Source organism: Muscardinus avellanarius, assembly GCF_963383645.1.
Source record: "Muscardinus avellanarius genome assembly, chromosome: X".
Classification (NCBI taxonomy): Eukaryota; Metazoa; Chordata; class Mammalia; order Rodentia; family Gliridae; genus Muscardinus; species Muscardinus avellanarius.
In genome coordinates this window covers 90,563,876-90,580,706 of record NC_137792.1, presented here as the reverse complement: position 1 = coordinate 90,580,706, position 16,831 = coordinate 90,563,876, and the positions used below count along the sequence as shown (strand labels likewise).

The following is a 16,831-nucleotide window of genomic DNA, read 5'->3' as shown; positions in this document are numbered from 1 at the left end:
CCACTGGTATCCTCTGTGTTTCCTAGTTTGGGCATATTAGAGGAAACATATGTACCTTCTCCTTCTGTGCTTGACTGATCTCACTTAACATAATGCTCTCCAGGGCTTTCCATCTTCTTGCAAATGATATAATTTTGTTCTTCTTTATGGCTGAATAGAATTCCACTGTGTGCATTTCCCAAAGTTTTGCTATCCATTCATCTGTTGATGGAGATCTGGGTTGGTTCCATATTTTGACTATTACAAATTGTGCTGCTATGAACATAGGTGTGCATGTGTTGCTGTAGTTCTCTGAATTCAACCCCTTTGGAAAGATACCCAGGAGTGGTATAGCTGGATCATATGGTGGATCTATTCCCATCTTTCTTATGAATCTCCACACAGATCTCCATAGAAATACCAGCAAAGTTTGAATGGAAAGATAGGAGAGGAGGAAGGCTGATCTTGATTAATGAGGGTCTACATCTGAACATGTGTAAAATTATGAATAAGACATGGTTAACCTGGACAACCATTGGTGGGAGGGGGAAGGGAAAACGGGGGTTGAGGGGAGAGGGCACCAAATATAGTTTAAATGTATACTATTTATGTTCAATAAAAAATTGTTAAAAGAAAAAAAATAAAAATAAAAAAGAAAGTAAATGGTATGCATTTAAGCTGTACTTGGTGCCCTCTCCCCCCCCCCCTGTTTCCCCTTCCCCCCTCCCAACAATGAATACCCAGGGTAACCATGCTATATTCATACTTTTACACATATTTGGAAGCCCCTCATTAATCAAGTTCAGCCTTCTTCCTCCTCTGTTACCTTTCCATTCAAACGTTGCTGAGATCAGATTTTTTTTTTTTTTTTTGTGGTACTGGGGATGGAAACCAGGGGCCTTCTACCTTGGGCTAAACTCCCAGACTTATTTTATATTTTATTTGGAAACAGGGTCTCTTTTTTTGTGGTACTGGGGTTCCTGGAAGCCCTTCTACCTCCGGACTACACTCCCAGACCTATTTTTACATTTTTATTTGGAAACAGGGTCTCCTAAGCCAGCACGTGCGGCTGGCTTTGAACCTGCGCGATCCTCCTGTCTCTGCCTCCCAAGAGCGGGGATTACAAGCGTGCACCACCACACCCGGCTGGAAACAGGGTCTCTAAAGCCAGTTGAGGCTGGCTTCGAACTTGCACAATCCTCCTGTCTCAGCCTCCCAAGTGTGGGTATTACAAGCGTGTGCCACCACGCCCAGATTTTAAGTATAGTTATTTGTGGAAGCAAAATCATGGATAGTAAATATTACAAAATTTGATTAACATATTTTAAAATATAATAACAATTGTACAATTTTCTTTTTTTTTTCTTTTTTGCGGGTTTGGGGATGGAACCCAGGGGCGTTTGACCTCCGAGCTACACCCCCTGCCCTATTTTTTATTCTTTATTTTGAAACCGGGTCTCACTGAGTTGCAGAGGGCCTCAGTAAGTAGCTGAGGCTGTCCGCGAACCGCGATCCTCCAGGTCTCAGCCTCCAGACTGCTGGGATTAAAAGCGTGCGCCACCATGCCCGGCTTTGTACAATTTTCTAATACAAATTTGATAGAAGAATCAAGTTACTTTTTCTGGGATAACATTTCAGTTCATTGGGGTTCAAAGTTAGCATGTCCTGTGATCAAAATTGACAGCAGAATTTCTTCTATAAAAACCATATTCACTTTGGGGACCATAAAAAACAAGTGGTGGTTCAGATTTGGCCCATAGGCTATAGTTTGCCAACCTCTGCTCTATTGCTTAAATATATTAAATGGAGCCATATGGGAAGGGGCGTAAACTCAGAGGACAAAATAGTTATGTGCAATAATTAATGTGTATATTGAAGACGGATATGGTGGTGCATGTCTCTATTCCAAGTACTTGGGAGGCTGAGACAAGAGGATAGAAGCTCTGAGGACAGCCTCAGCACCTTAGCAATACTTTCAGCCATCTAGCAAGACCCTGATTCAAAGCAAAAAACAAAAAACATAAAAAGGGCTTAGGCTAGGGCTGGGACTTAGAGGTAGAATGTCACTGGGTTCAATCCCCAATAAAGCATACACACACACACACACACACACACACACACACACACACACACACACCACAGAATATGTATATTAACACACATGGGTGATTTCTCTATCAAAACAAAATATATTTGATATAATTGATTTCTTTTTTTTTATTTGTTGGTACTGAGGTTCCTGGAAACCCTTCTACCTTCGGGCTACACCCCCAGAACTATTTTATACTTTTTATTTGGAAACAGGGTCTCTTAAGCCAGCAAGGCTGGCTTCGAACCAGCACTACCCTCCTGTCTCCACCTCCCAAGCGCGGGGATTACAAGCGTGTGCCGCCATGCCCCGCTTGACCCCTCCCTTAATGGAAGTGATTGATTGATAGACATAAATATGCTATTTTTAAAATCAGTATCTTCAGAGAAAGGATGTGAAAGTGGCTTGATGGAAAAATGATACCCATGAATCATCTGGTCAAGTAACTTTGACCTTTAGTTTTGGCAATATAACCAAGGATTTCTATTATGCATCTATTTCCTGTCATTGCTGGGTACCTTGTCCTTTTTTTTTACACTCTGAACATAACTTAAGATTTTGTCCTTAAAAGGAATATTCAGGACTATGTTTGTAGCTCAGTAGTAGAGTGCTTGAATAGCATGTGCCAGGCCCTGGGTTTGATCATTGGTACTACTATAAAAAGAAGCAAACCCAGAAATATTTTTTTCCTGAATAACTTTTGATACTTTTTTTTTAATGGGTATAGCCACAGATATAACAGCATATTAAGATTGTTTTAGTAGTTTGTAATTCTGTTTACATTATTCCTAAATGAGAATTTAACAAGAGTGCTTATAATATATTCTATTATATTCATCACAAACGTTTACAAATCTGAAACCTTTTTGGCTCCTCATTAGGTCTTTAAATGGATGAGATGGCCACCACTCAAATTTCTAAAGATGAGCTCGATGAACTCAAAGAGGCCTTTGCAAAAGTTGGTGAGTATGTTTTTTAGTATAACTACAGGAACGCAATCTTTGTTGTCAAAGTTATTTCTCTAAAATATTGCATGATTGGTTAGTCATGAGCCTTAGGGCAAGAGAGTTCAAATAGATGGGATCAAGTTTTGGAAGGTACATTTAATATTGAGTTATTTCTAGTTATATTTAGTATTTAATATGGTCAGTGATTTTTAGTTCTGGACCCCAGTAAGTAAGTGGCGGCTGCTGTGGCTCCTGCCAATTTTAGGACACATGTTGTGTTTTGGGTGACATGTTTGGTTTTTGGTTTTGTTTGTTTGTTTTGAGGAGAGAATTTGTTTTTTTCACCATATTCCTTTTTTTTGGGGGGGTGGTTGCCTGGAGATGGAACCCAGGGGCATTTTACCTCCGAGCTACACCTCCTGCCCTATTTTTTATTTTTATTTTGAAACAGGGTCTCACTAAGTTGTGAACGGCCTCACTAAGTAGTTGAGGCTGTTTGCGAACCACAAACCTCCTGTCTCAGCCTCTTGAATGCTGGGATTACAAGCATGCGCCACCATGCCTGGCTTCTTTGACCATATTCCTAAAGGGATGTGCTACCCTTGAAAACAGTGATGATGGTTTTTTGATTCTTATCTAATTATCTTAGCCTTATTTCCTTTGTCTGGGATGTTCCCTGTCTTAAGAGAAAGTAGATTGTTCTACTTCTCCCATTAAATTATAGCATAAGGGCTGGGGGTGTAGCTCAGTGGTAGAGCCTTGCTCAATATGCGTAAGGCCCTGGGTTCCTAGCCCCCACACACACTCTCTAAGATAGGAAGGCATAGCATGCCATGTTTTTTTCTCTTTTAACATCATAAAACGTGTCTTATAATTGAGTCATTATGGAAGAAAGGTATAGTATTTATATTCCAAAGATCAATGTTTGGATCAAGCCTGTAGAAGATAAGGAGAAAACACAGTAAGAACTATTGATGTGTATATCTGCATGATTAAACATGTGCTTAGAGATGTGGGCTGTTACTATTTGTTTTCTCCTAGAGTTAAAGGTATAAAGTTAGGTCACAATGATTTGTTATTTAAATCTGAATTTATTCTTAGATCTGTGCTGAAAAATCCCATTATGAAAAGAGAGGAAGGTTACATCTCTATTCCAATATTTATCAATATTTTCTATGAAGTCATTTAAAATAACAGATGCCTTGGGAAGAATAATAACCCCCAGCCAGAGTGAATAGTCATAATACCTTCAGAATTCTAACTCAAAGAAGCTGAATTGTTCTAAGTCTAATACGGTTTTGTACGTGCACGTGAAAAGCAGAAAATTTGCCATATAGATACCACTTACTGTAAAAAAAAATACTACATAATCTGATACTAGATTATAAAAACAGCAAGTGAGTTTGGGGTTGTAAAATATGTATTTTCCCCCGTTTTTCTCTGTCATTATTCTTTCCTAATAGTTTTATCATAATTGTTTTAGGAATGCATTTTCTTTGAAACTCCTATTTTATTTATTTTCATATTTCAAGGTTAGGGCAGGTTGAATATTTCTTTACGAATACACTTTTGGGGTAGGGACCATGCCTTAGTAATGTAATTGTTTAATCTACAGTGCCTGGCATACTGAAATAAATGTTTGTTGTTGAATAGGGTCTTGACTTCAGGAGCAGCAACTTGGAAATGTTTTATGTACAATGTTTCTTAAAGATGGAAACTAAATCAGATATTATATACCTCCTGCAACTTTTCTCAGTAAAATAGCTTAATTGTGCAGGGCATGGTAGCGCAAGCTTGTAATCCCTGCACTTGGGAGGCAGAGACAGGAGGATCGCACAGGTTCGAAGCCAGCCACGCGTGCTGGCTTAGGAGACCCTGTTTCCAAATAAAAAAAATATAAAATAGGTCTGAAGAGTGTAGCCTGGAGGTAGAAGGGCTTCCAGGAACCCCAGTACCACACACACACACACACACACACACACACACACACACACACACGCTTAATTGTTCCTTGAAAGCATAATAATAGAGAGTTGACCAGTTATCTCCATGGAGGAAACAGGGTTAAACTGTAGTAAGAGGTCAATTTGAAGTTTAACTGCAGAAAAGGGTCATTGTGGAACTATTGTTAAGCAGAGTTTAGGGTAGGCAAACAGCTTTCTAAATGTAGGAGACAGGGCAGTGAGTCTTACTGAATTCCCTACCACTGCATATATTTTTATATACAAATGCTAAATAACACATATGCTGTAAATACAAATTCTAGAGTCCAAAATTTTTGGCCATATGAACATTATTCTTTTGTATTCTCCTCTGAGTATCTACCACAGTGTTGCACACGTTAGCTCCTCAATAAATATTTAAATTGATTGAATCCCAAAAAAACAATACCCAGTCTTTTGAAGCACTGGGATTTTGTCATTATCAGTTATACACAAGGGCCTTGGTTATGAAGATTTTCATAAGAGTGGAATTTATTATTAAATGTTTAACCATTACATTGCAGCACATAAAATTTGTAATTTTTTTCAGCATAATAAAGGCTTGTGTATAGTCTGTCCTTTAGAAACTCATTAAAAGCCCCAGCTGAATCTTTTGATTTCCTTAAAAATCTTTGTAGTTTTTAGTTGACATTAGTTACAGAGCCCTCAGGCAACAGTCAAAGGTGTTACGGAAATTTAATTTTTTATTCAAGGGAACTTTTATTTTAAAAACAGGCTCTATTACTTACTTCCTTGTCAAGGACAATTGTTTTTTATTTGGGGGTGGTAAGGAATATGAATTTGCCTCAGTTCAATTGTGACAAAATATGGTAATCATTATGATTTCCCCCATCTATTAACAATAATAGTCTTGATTATCTCCTTAGAAATTCAGCAAAATCACAGTGTGCAGGAAAACATCTCTGTAATTACCACTAATCACAGGTTTTGTTCAATCAATTAATGCTGCTTTGAAACTCTTTTTACTAGCAATAAATTGAGTATTAAGATTTAAAGTTCTCCTTTTTCTTCCTTTCTGCACCTGCTTGGTTTTACACTCCAATCTCATGTAATTATTTTAATTTTCTCAACAATTGTTTCCAGTGCTTCCCTTGGCATAGGCAAAAGCCTTGGCTCTCATTTTTTCTACTTAATAATGTTTCTGTTTTAATTTAAATGTTGCCATTCTCTACAACTTCTTTCTAAAGAGGAATAAAAAAAACTGGACATTGTGGCACAGGCCTATAATCCCCATATTTGAGAGTCTGAGACAGGAGGATCAAGGCCAGTCTCGGCAATTTAGCAGGACTGAGCAACTTGGCAAGACCCTGTATCAAAAGAAAACAATTAAAATAGGGTGGGGTTGTAAGTCATATTGGCCTCTAGGTTCCACGCACCAAAAAAAAAAAAAAAAAGACGAGTAAATAAAACTTCTGAAACTTAGAAGTGAATGTTTTACCAGCTAGAAAACGTCTTTCACATTTGAAAACTTGAATCCTGCTGTGGAAACTAGTGGTCATTGAGATTATTACTTGCCACAAAGACAAATTTAGGTAACATAAATCTTTTGAGTTTTGTTTTAGCCCTACAAACACTTCCGTTAAAGTCTGAATTCTTTCTCTCCTAAGCACTAAAGTTTTTTTAAATGTAAGATTCAACACTTTTGAAATAGGAGAATAAAGAGTTTTTGAAGTAACTAGGAATAGTGTGGGTGTATTCCTTTGAGGTTGCCCACCAAACGAAGCCAAAAAATTTTGGTTGTGGTGATTTTAGCTGTACCAGATTTCTCTCATCCCAGGAAGTTGAGTTGTTTCCAATTAGTTGATATTCTCTAGTATATAAAACCACATCGGGATGCTGCCACAGAAAAACATCGTGGTTTGGTCAAATGTACTTTGAGTATTGAATAAAGCTATAACAGTGCACATTTGCTTAATTGTGCCTTGAATATAAAAACTATGGTCCAACTAAAAAATGAATAAATTAACCAGTACTGTTTTGCTTTAACGTCTGGTTAATTATATATGGAACAATAGGAGTAATGGATATATTGGGATAGCCTGAAAACCATGCATCGATAGTGTTAAAATAAGAGTATACATATTTGGGTGAGAGCAAGAGCTTTTTATGGGGAAACACAGTGATGTGAATGTGTATGTGGGGATTTTTAATTATTATATTTATTCATTCATTCATGGTACTGGGGATTGAACCCAGGGGAGTTCTACCTCTAAGCCTGATTTTAGTTTTTATTTAGAAAAAGGGTATGGATAGTTCGCTGAAGCACTTACTAAATCACTGAGGTTGACTTTCAACCTGTGATCCTCCTATTTCAGCCTTCGAAGTGCTGGAATTACAGTTACTGAGGGTCTCACTGAGTTGTAGAGGCTGGCCTCCAATCTTCGGTCTTCCTGTCTCAGCCTACTTATTCGGAGATTACATTGATATGACACCAAGTCCCTGGCTCAGTAAACTACGTTTTTGATTGCCTGATCTTAGCCCTCAAAACTTGTCCAGTGTTCAGCTGTAGTTGACCTCCATCTTTGGGAATCCACTGCTGAATTCTAATGTAGAAAGCTCTCGTCTACCCTTAGCTGGGATTCATTAAACTGCCTCTTGTATTGTTTTGAGGAGTGGGCTACCTCAAAAAGTATAAGCTGTAAAAAACCAGCCCCATGTTTAGCTGAGCATCTGGAGATGTTTAAGAGCTGCCTTTTCTGAAGTTTAAATGCCTAATGAAAGCTTGGCTTTACTGCTTAAATCTTAGCTTGGAATACCATCTAAATATTTCTTTACAAGTCTTTTAGCCAAGTCTTTCAAATTAATATTTTGTGTGCTTTCGTGGGCATTCAAGGTCATGTGTATATGAATCCATTATTGTATATCTAGATTTCTATTACTTTTTTATAGGGCTAAAAATTTGTGTACTGTATTGGTATAACTAAATTGAACTTTTAAACCCAGCTTTTCTGAATGGATATATGCCTGCTCTTGATTTTTTTCCCTTTAAGTCCTATTGAGCACTGTCCCAAGTGGGTTAAAGAGGACACATGTGTGCTGCAGATGAGGGTGTGCCATAGTAGACCTCTTTATAAAGAATGACTGCATTTAGACAGACTCAAGGATGCTTAAAGCATAACCCCCTGCTACCTGATGGTCAAAGGAAGTCCTAGTCTTTCTTACTGTTAGATTTATAAGACCATGTAGCACCCCAAAAGATGTGTTTGAAGTGATAGATTGCCTCACACACCACCTGGGCAAGGACAGTGTAAAACAGCAGCTAAAATCAAAACCACTTGAATTCTGGCTCAGCTTTCTCCAGACAAGTACTTAAAATAGCTTAAATAACAGGATGCAAGGGGAGGGAAAACATTTCCTTTTAAGGATATGCATTCTTGGTGTGATTCAAACTTCTGCAGGAACATGGCTGTATAATAAGTTTATTTACTTTGAGGTTACTTTGGGGAGGGTGTCGGGGGAGGTAACTGGCATTTAAAATAATACTTAGTAAAGAGAATAATGGGATTTCTTTGAAAACAAAATGCAGATGTGAACTTACATGTGTCATCTGAGAAAGAGACAGAGAATTCCTTGTAACAGCCAGTTTTCTGATGAATACAGTAGCCAAAGATTGTCTGGCTGGTGCAGTATTGGAAGCCTCCTAGTGATATTTTTAAGTATAAGGGAGGTTTGAGTTGTTGTTTTTCTTTTTTGTGGTACTAAGGATTGAACCCAGGAACATCATACCTTTGAGCTAGACTCTTAGCCCTACCTTATTTTTATTTGGAACCAGGGTCTCACTAGGTTGCTGAGGCTGGCCTAACACCTATGACCTTCCTGTCTCAGCCTCCCAAGTACTGAGATTAAAGGTATGCAAAACTACACCCAGCTTATCATTTTTTAAATAACACTTAGTCAATTTAATAAAAAGTGAACTCTTAGCTTGGCATGGTGGAATTACAGTTGCAATCCCAGTATTTGAGAGGCTGAGACAGGAGGATTTCCAGTTCAAGACTAGTAGTCTCAGTAACCCAGTGAGACTCTGTTTCAAAAATAAATAAATAAATAAGTTTAAAAAGGCTGGGGGTATAGCCCAGAGGTTGACCCCCTCTGGGTTCAATCCCCAGTACCATATACACAAAAAATGAGCTCTTTATTTCCTGTCAGAATTTTGTTAGTTGGCAGTTCTTTTTCCTGCCCCTTATTAATGTCTATGCATATTGTGACCATGTTTTCTGAACCCAAAGTTGAGACATATGACAGCAGAAACATTGAGACTGCTCTGGATAATCTAGGCTGGTTGTAAATACAATGCTAGAGAATGCAAAGCCTTTTTATCCTCAGTCTAATATATGCTTAGACATGCCACATGAACCAAAAAGGGATTCCAGAATATCTATGACTTTAATGAAAACAGAAAGGTTCCTGATGGTTGTGATTTTGCTTTCCAGTAGTTAAAACTGCTTCCAGTCTAGGTCTGTGTTTTTCTGGGTCCATTTGTTACTAAATTTTCATGTTATGTCAAAAGTCAGAAGAGGAAAAATTCACCATAAAATGTGGTTTGAGCCCCAGATTGATAAAGTCACTGATGAGACATACCATTATGGTACCTCATTTTCTGGCCTTTCAAAAGCTCATCAAACCTCTCTTACTGCTTAAGAAAGTGTTTTTTTGTTTTGTTTTGTTTGACTGGGGATTGGACATAAAATTAGCATAACACTCTAAAAATAATTGCACACTATTTGTTTCTCAAGTACTTTCCCAGCTGGGAGATTTTGTAAAATTAATTGCTAGCTGCCGTTTTAGGCTCCCTCTGCCTTCTTAGTGGAATTGAAATGATTTTCTTCAGAATACATGATTTAGGAGCTCTAAGAAAGGCTTGATAATTTATTAACACCCAAATGCCTTTTATCACAGGAGTTAGTATAAACTGGATTAATGCCTGCTGATAAAATATAGGAGATGAGCAGAATAGGTAGAAATTTAAAATGATGACACACGTTCTTCTCATCTTAGGAAAGTTAAAGAATAGATCTCCCAGTTGCCTCAGAATTTTTACCAGGATTTGGAAGCCACAGTTTCAAATACAACCCAGAGGTTGTGTCTGATTAATTGCTATATCATTGGTTTCTAGCTCAGTGCCTGTGACAGAGCAGATACTCCTTTTGCACTGGAGAGTGACTCAGACAAAACTTTCCTTTTGCTTTTTCTTTTGAGACTGGGACTTGCTATGTTGCCCGGGGTGGCCTCAAACTCCTGGGCTTAAGCCATGCTCCTGCCTCAACCTCCGGAGTAGTAGGTACTTTAGGCATGTCACCGCACCTGCCTAATGGTATTTCTTAATAAAGCCGAGGCAGGTTTGCACTTGGGGAAAGAGACCTGACCTGATGGCCATGCCTGCTTGTCCACTGGGGCCCTCCTTGGTGGGTGTGTTCACTTAGAAAACCAAATTACAGATCTGAAGGCTACTGGGTGGAGACAGGATTAGAACAAAGGGAATGAGATTGAATGTTATTTAAGGGATATTTCTGTCAAGTTTTGGTTTCCTGATGAATTACCATTCAGTCATTTTAGCACTATTTCTGTATTTTTGTCAGCATTGTTTAGGTTTTCAAACACTCGTCTAGGATTAGAGCATTCTTTCTCTGGTCAATGCCCGAGAAACAGCGATTTTACAGACATTTATTTGCATTGCTTGCTATATGTGAACCACTGTGCTATGTACTAGGATGGGAGAGGAGATTTAAAGGAACTTTTATCAAGAGCTGTGCCGGGCGTGATGGCGCATGCATGTAATCCCTGCCCTTGGGAGACTGAGAGAGGAGGATCGCAAGGGTTCGAAGCCAACCTCAGCTACTTAGTGAGGCTTTCAGCAACTTAGTGAGACCCTGTTTCAAAATAAAATATAAAAAAAAATGGATCTGGGCATATCAATACCACCAAAATATAAATAAATAAATAAATAAATAAATAAATAAATAAATAAATAAATAGGTCTGGGGGTATATCACAAGGTTGGAATACCTCCTGGTTCAATCTCCAGTACCACAAAAAGAGAGGGAGAGAAAGAAGGTGCCACACACTATGCAGGACTGTGTGGTAGCTCAGTGGTAGAATGTCTAGCATGAGCAAGGCCCTAGATTCTATCCCCAGTGCCACATACACACAAAAAAGCTGTACAACCTAATAAGGAAGATTGTCATGTAATAACAAATTCTTATTTCTTCAACCGCCTTTTAAGTTTTTCTGTCCTTTACTACAAGCATATTATTACTGCCCTTACTTAGAAATGGCATTTCCGCATGTGGTTATTTTACGTTAGTTATATTTTGGGTGGCTACTTCCTGGCATCTTTTAATCACATCAGTAAGCTGTCTTCTAATTAATGGTCAAGAGAGGTTATGGAAGAGACAGTTTATGCAAACGGTAGTTCTTCCTTTTTTACCCAGACCCCTTTTCCTATCTAATACAAATACACTGCTGGATGGACTCTCAGGGCCTTGGTCAGTTTTCATGGAGCTTTAAGTATATTGTATGTTCCCAATATTTAGATTAAAATCTCTCCACCTTCCACTTGTATTATATTACTGAGAATATGAAAGAATAATTACTGAGTGCCTATTATATTCCAGATCTAAAGTGCAATGAAAGGTTATACTCAATTACGCTATTTCAGAAGTTAGAAAAAAGGAAAATACATTTTGAAGTATTTTTCAGTAAATAAACCACTAAACTAGGAAAATTTTTGAGAGTTATACGGAGTAATCTCTTTCTCTAAAGATATTATAAATAGCTGAGCATGGTGGCACACACTTGTAATCCCAGTACTTGGGAAATTGAGACCGGAGGATCGCAGGTTTGCAGCCAGCCTCAGCTACTTACGAGGCCCTCCACAACTTAGTCTCTGCTTCATAATAAGGAATAAAAATAGGGCTGGCGGTGTAGCTTGGAGGTAGAATGCCCCTGGGTTCAATCCCTAGTATTGCAAAACAAAAAGAATGAAAGAATATTTAGGTAATGAGGTATAGTAGTGTTCAGAATGTTATCACTCTACATCTGTTTTTAATAGACGTCATTAAATCAGATGGAATGAAATACTCCTGTAATCTCAGCACTTGGGAGGCTGAGACAGGAGGATCGCAGGTTCAAGGTCAGCTTCAGCAACTTAGTGAGAGTCTGCTTCAAAATATGGAATAACAATAGGGCTGGGGGTGTAGCTTGGAGGTAGGATACTTCTGGGTTCAATCGTTCAGTCTCCAGTAAAAACATACATACATACAGAGAGAGAGAGAGAGAGAGAGAGAGAGAGAGAGAGAATCATTATTCTATCTCACTTTTTCAAAAGTATATATGTGAGCGGAAGAGGTTGTGAACTCCTGCGTATTCTGATTTAGTATCAGAGTGCGATAGGGCCCAAAAGAACCTTTGTTCAAATGTTTGGCTCAAAGCATTCCTCTTACAGATGAGAACACTAAGACCTGGAGAGGTAACATGCAATTTAGTAGCCATGTTGAAATTAAATCCCGCTGTGTGTTTCTTCAGCTATGGTGTGTACCTCTTTCTCTATGGCACACCTAGATCCCAGACCCTAGTACTGATCTCCATGTTAACTTTATAAAGAAAATTGGTGCTGAGCAGGGTGGTGCATGTCTGTAATCTCACTACTTGAAAGAAGACAGAAGGATCACAGGTTCAGTGGCAGCCTCAGCATCTTAGTAAAACTCTGTTTCAAAATAAAAATATAAAAAGGGCTGGGGATGTACTTGAAAGAAGGCCTTGGGTTAAGTACCTAATACAAAAATGAAAAAAGGAGTTGAGGATTTAGGTCAGTGGCAGAGCTGGGGGGGAAAAAAGTCTAAAAAGTTCAAGTGATAAAAACATATATATACACAGTTCTTGATCTATTTCATTTTATCCCATTCCCCAGTTACAGTAGGGGTCTTGGCTTTATGACTGGCTAATGTCACTTGGCATTATATTCTCTAGTTCTATCCATTTTGCTGCAAATGACATAATTTTGTACTTTATGGCTGAGTATAATTCCATTGTGAGTGTATACCACAATTTTATCTATTGATGGACATATGGGTTGGTTCCATAATTTGGCTACTATGAATAATGTTTTAAATGTGGATATACTTTTGTAATTATAATATTCTGACTTTATGTCGCTTTTGTGTGTGGTACTAAAGATTGAACCCAGGGATAATCTGTCTCTGAGCTATACCTTATAGTAGCTTTATAATTTAACTTTACACAGCTAAATATCTTACAGTGCACAGAAGTGCCTCACATGGTGCCAGAAAAGATTATGCAGCTGCAAATGTAAATATTTTTATTTTGAATAAGGGTCTCACTAAATTGCGCAGAGGCCCTCACTGTAAGTTGCTGAGGATGTTCTTGAACCTGTGATCCTCCTGTCTCACCTCCCAAGTCCTGGGATTACAGGCCTGCACTACCACTCCCGGCTTCGATGTAGGTATGCTTTGCCTTTAACTGATTGCTAAGGATGGTGAACATTTTTAAATATGTACTGGCCAACTGCATTTCTTCTTTTTGAGAAGTGCCTATTCAGTTCAATTGCCCATTTTTATTGTTTTTTTTAGTGTTGAGTATTTTGAGTTCTTTATATATTCTAGATACTAGTCCTCTATCAGAGGAGTAGCTGGCAAAGATTTTCTTCTCTTTAGACTCTTGTTTCCTTTGCTATGCAGAGATTTTTAAGTTGATGTCATCCCGTTTATTGATTCTTTGTTAAAATATATTGATAAAAATGTAGTATTTCCTGAGCTTTGAAGATTTCATTGAGAAATGAAGTCACTACCAGTGCCTATATACTAGAGAGTCCATCCTATGTTTTCTTCTAGTAATTGCATAGTTTATGGTCTGATTTCTAGGTCTTTTATTAATCTTGAGTTGACTTTTGTCCAAGGTAAGAGATAGGTGTCTAATTTCATTCTTCTACATATGAATATCTAGTTTTCTAAGCAATTTGTTGAAAAGTTTGTCTTTTCTCCAATGTATGTTTTTGCACCTTTGTCAAAAATCAACTAACTTTAAGAATGTAGATTTGTTTTGTGTATCTTATTCCACTCCATTGGCCAATGTTCCTGTTTTTGTGCCAGATCCAGGCTGCTTTTGTTATTTTAGCTCTGTAGTATAATTTGAAATCAGGTACTGTGATAACTCCTTGACTATTCTGTCTAAATAGCACATATCTAGCCGGGCGTGGTGGCGCACACTTGTAATCCCTGCGCTTGGGAGGCGGAGACAGGAGGATCGCGCTGGTTCGGAGCCAGCCTCGCTGGCTTAAGAGACCCTGTTTCCAAATTTTAAAAAAAATATAAAATAGGTCTGGGAGTGTAGCCCGGAGTTAGAAGGGCTTCCAGGAACCCCAGTACCACCAAAAAAAAATAAAAAATAAATAGCACATATCCCACTCCCTCCAATGTCACTATAACTCATCCTTACTCATCTTCCAACACGATTTACATTTTGAGCTCCATAATTCTTTGTGGCACAGTACGGGGCACTTGTGTGCATTGTAAGATATTTAGGAGTCTCTCTGGCCTCTACCCATTTATGAATGTCTTTGAGGGGAAAAATAGCTCCTGGTTTAACCCTTATACCTTCCTTTATTTTTCTTCATAGCACTTATTATATTTCATCGTCTTATCTCCTGCTATATGTTATTTATTAATTGCCATTAGAATGTGAGCTTTTTAAATACAAGACTATCTGTTATTGGTATTCTCAGTCACCAAAACTGAACCTTATAGAGTTTTATGTAATGTATCAAATAGACTACTTTTTCACAATACATTTCCTTGAACCGTGTTGTAATCATCTTGACTCGTTTTTCTGTTCAATTATTTTTAATATCTCATACCTTTAATTTGCCAGGCATTGTATTGCCAGCAATAGGGACAAGGGAGTTACAGATATTTACTAAATATAGTGCCAGATTTAAAGTTCCAGATATCAAAATGCAACCTATTACAGATACCTGTCTTATGACAGTGAATAATAAAGAATACAGAACACAAACATGGAAGCGTATAAAGCAGAGAGTGTCTGGGGTAAGCTCTACCAGTCATGGCTGACCCTGAATTAATTGATTCAGGTGGCTACTTGTAGCCATAAAGAAGATTCCACATCAGACATCCTTAAGTATTTATTTCACGGAAGTAGTGTAGACCCCAAATACTTAGATCTTTGCCCATTTTCTTTCCCATTTACATAACAAATCTCTAATTTGCACTAGGGCCAAGCCAGGTAACAAAAACTAGTTTACTCTTTTTTTCTCTATGTTTTCTGCCTTCCACTTATTTAATATGCACAGACGGGATAAGTTCTCAGGAATAGATACTGAATTACCCATGATCTTGCAATTTTGCACACTTTAAAGGGTTTTCTTTTGTTATTCAAAGTCAGTGCTTCTGAAAGCCCCATGTTAGGTGCCAGAAATGTCAGGGGTTGATGGGGTTGACTCCTCCACACAGGAACTCATATTTGGTTGGGTTCTTGGTTGCCGTTTTAGAAAAGAATTTCAGCATGAGCCGATCAGAGAGAGACAGGATGTGGGCCTTGAGTGAGAGAGGCTTTCTCTGTTCAGTTATTTCTATTATAATTTAATTTACATGTTTGATATTACTAGTAAAAGTCAATATGTATTCACTAAAAATATGATCAGTTTAATGGTGCATAGTGGCACACACCTGTAGTCCCAGTACTTAGGAGGATAAGACAGAAAGATTGCAGATGTGATGTCAGCCTTAGAAACAGAGTGAGACCTTGTTCCAAGATTAAAAAATAAGAAAATTGCTGTGGTGTAACTTGTAGGGGGAACACACACATACATATTCATATTCAAGTAGTTGCAATGCTTGGAATATTAGCCATTTATTTATTTATTTATTTATTTATTTATTTATTTATTTATTTAGTGGTAGTAGGGGTAGATCCCATGGCCTCACATATGTTAGATACTTGACCACAAAGCCACATCTGGAGTCCACCTGGCATCTTTCTCAATAAACTAACTTTTGATCATTGATCAGGGGATTTTCTCCATGTTTTAGCACTTTCAGAATAAGTATCATTCATTTAGTTAGCACTTGGATACGTATTCTTTTAAAGCTGTGGTAGCTCAAAAAGAGGTTATTTATAGTGTTATATTGAGCGTCTGTTTTACTCAGTACTGCAATTATTTTCATGAACTCTATATTTGTTTTAGATTGTTTATTTACATTAACTCTTGAAAAAATAACCCCGAAGGACAGCACTTTATTTCAGGTGTGCTTTGAAATGGCATTAGTAATGTGTCCTAAAATTTCTTTTAGACTAACGAATGACTAGGAATGCAATACGTCCAAGAAGTTACAATAGGACTATACCATGACTTTTTTTTATGTACATAGTATTATTTTTTGTGTGGCACTGGGGGGTGAAACCCAGGGGCTTTCTATCTCCAGGCTACACCCATAGCCCCATTTTTCATAATTTATTTGGAAACAGGGTCTCACTAAGTTGCTGAGAGCCTCACTGAGTAACGGAGGCTGGCCTCGAACTTGTGCAATCTTCCTGTCTCAGCCTCCCAAGCGCTGGGATTACAAGCGTGCGCCACCACGCCTGGCAAAAGTATTATTTTTTTGAAGTCCTCTGATTAATTGATCTAATAATAGTTTCATTAATCATTCTTCCTTAAAATTAATAGTGCCATTTTAAGGTAAATATTCTTTTTTATTGCACCAGTTTGATCTCACGTTATTTATTTATATGTTTTTATTTATTTATTTATTTATTTATTTATTTATTTATTTATTTATTTATTT

The 16,831-nt window shown here is 37.7% G+C and overlaps 1 protein-coding gene across 3 annotated transcripts in view; it reads left to right on the top strand.

The window, feature by feature from the left end:
- Positions 1-2,957: 2,957 nt before the first annotated feature.
- PLS3 (plastin 3) overlaps positions 2,958-16,831 on the top strand; it is a gene marked incomplete at both ends in the record, with an annotated part of 46,867 nt that continues 32,993 nt past the window's right edge. For all 3 annotated transcript variants that reach the window (XM_080718690.1, XM_080718689.1, XM_080718688.1), the window contains one exon: positions 2,958-3,030. In XM_080718690.1, coding sequence (XP_080574816.1) covers positions 2,958-3,030 — 73 coding nt within the window. The remainder of the gene's footprint in view (positions 3,031-16,831) is intronic.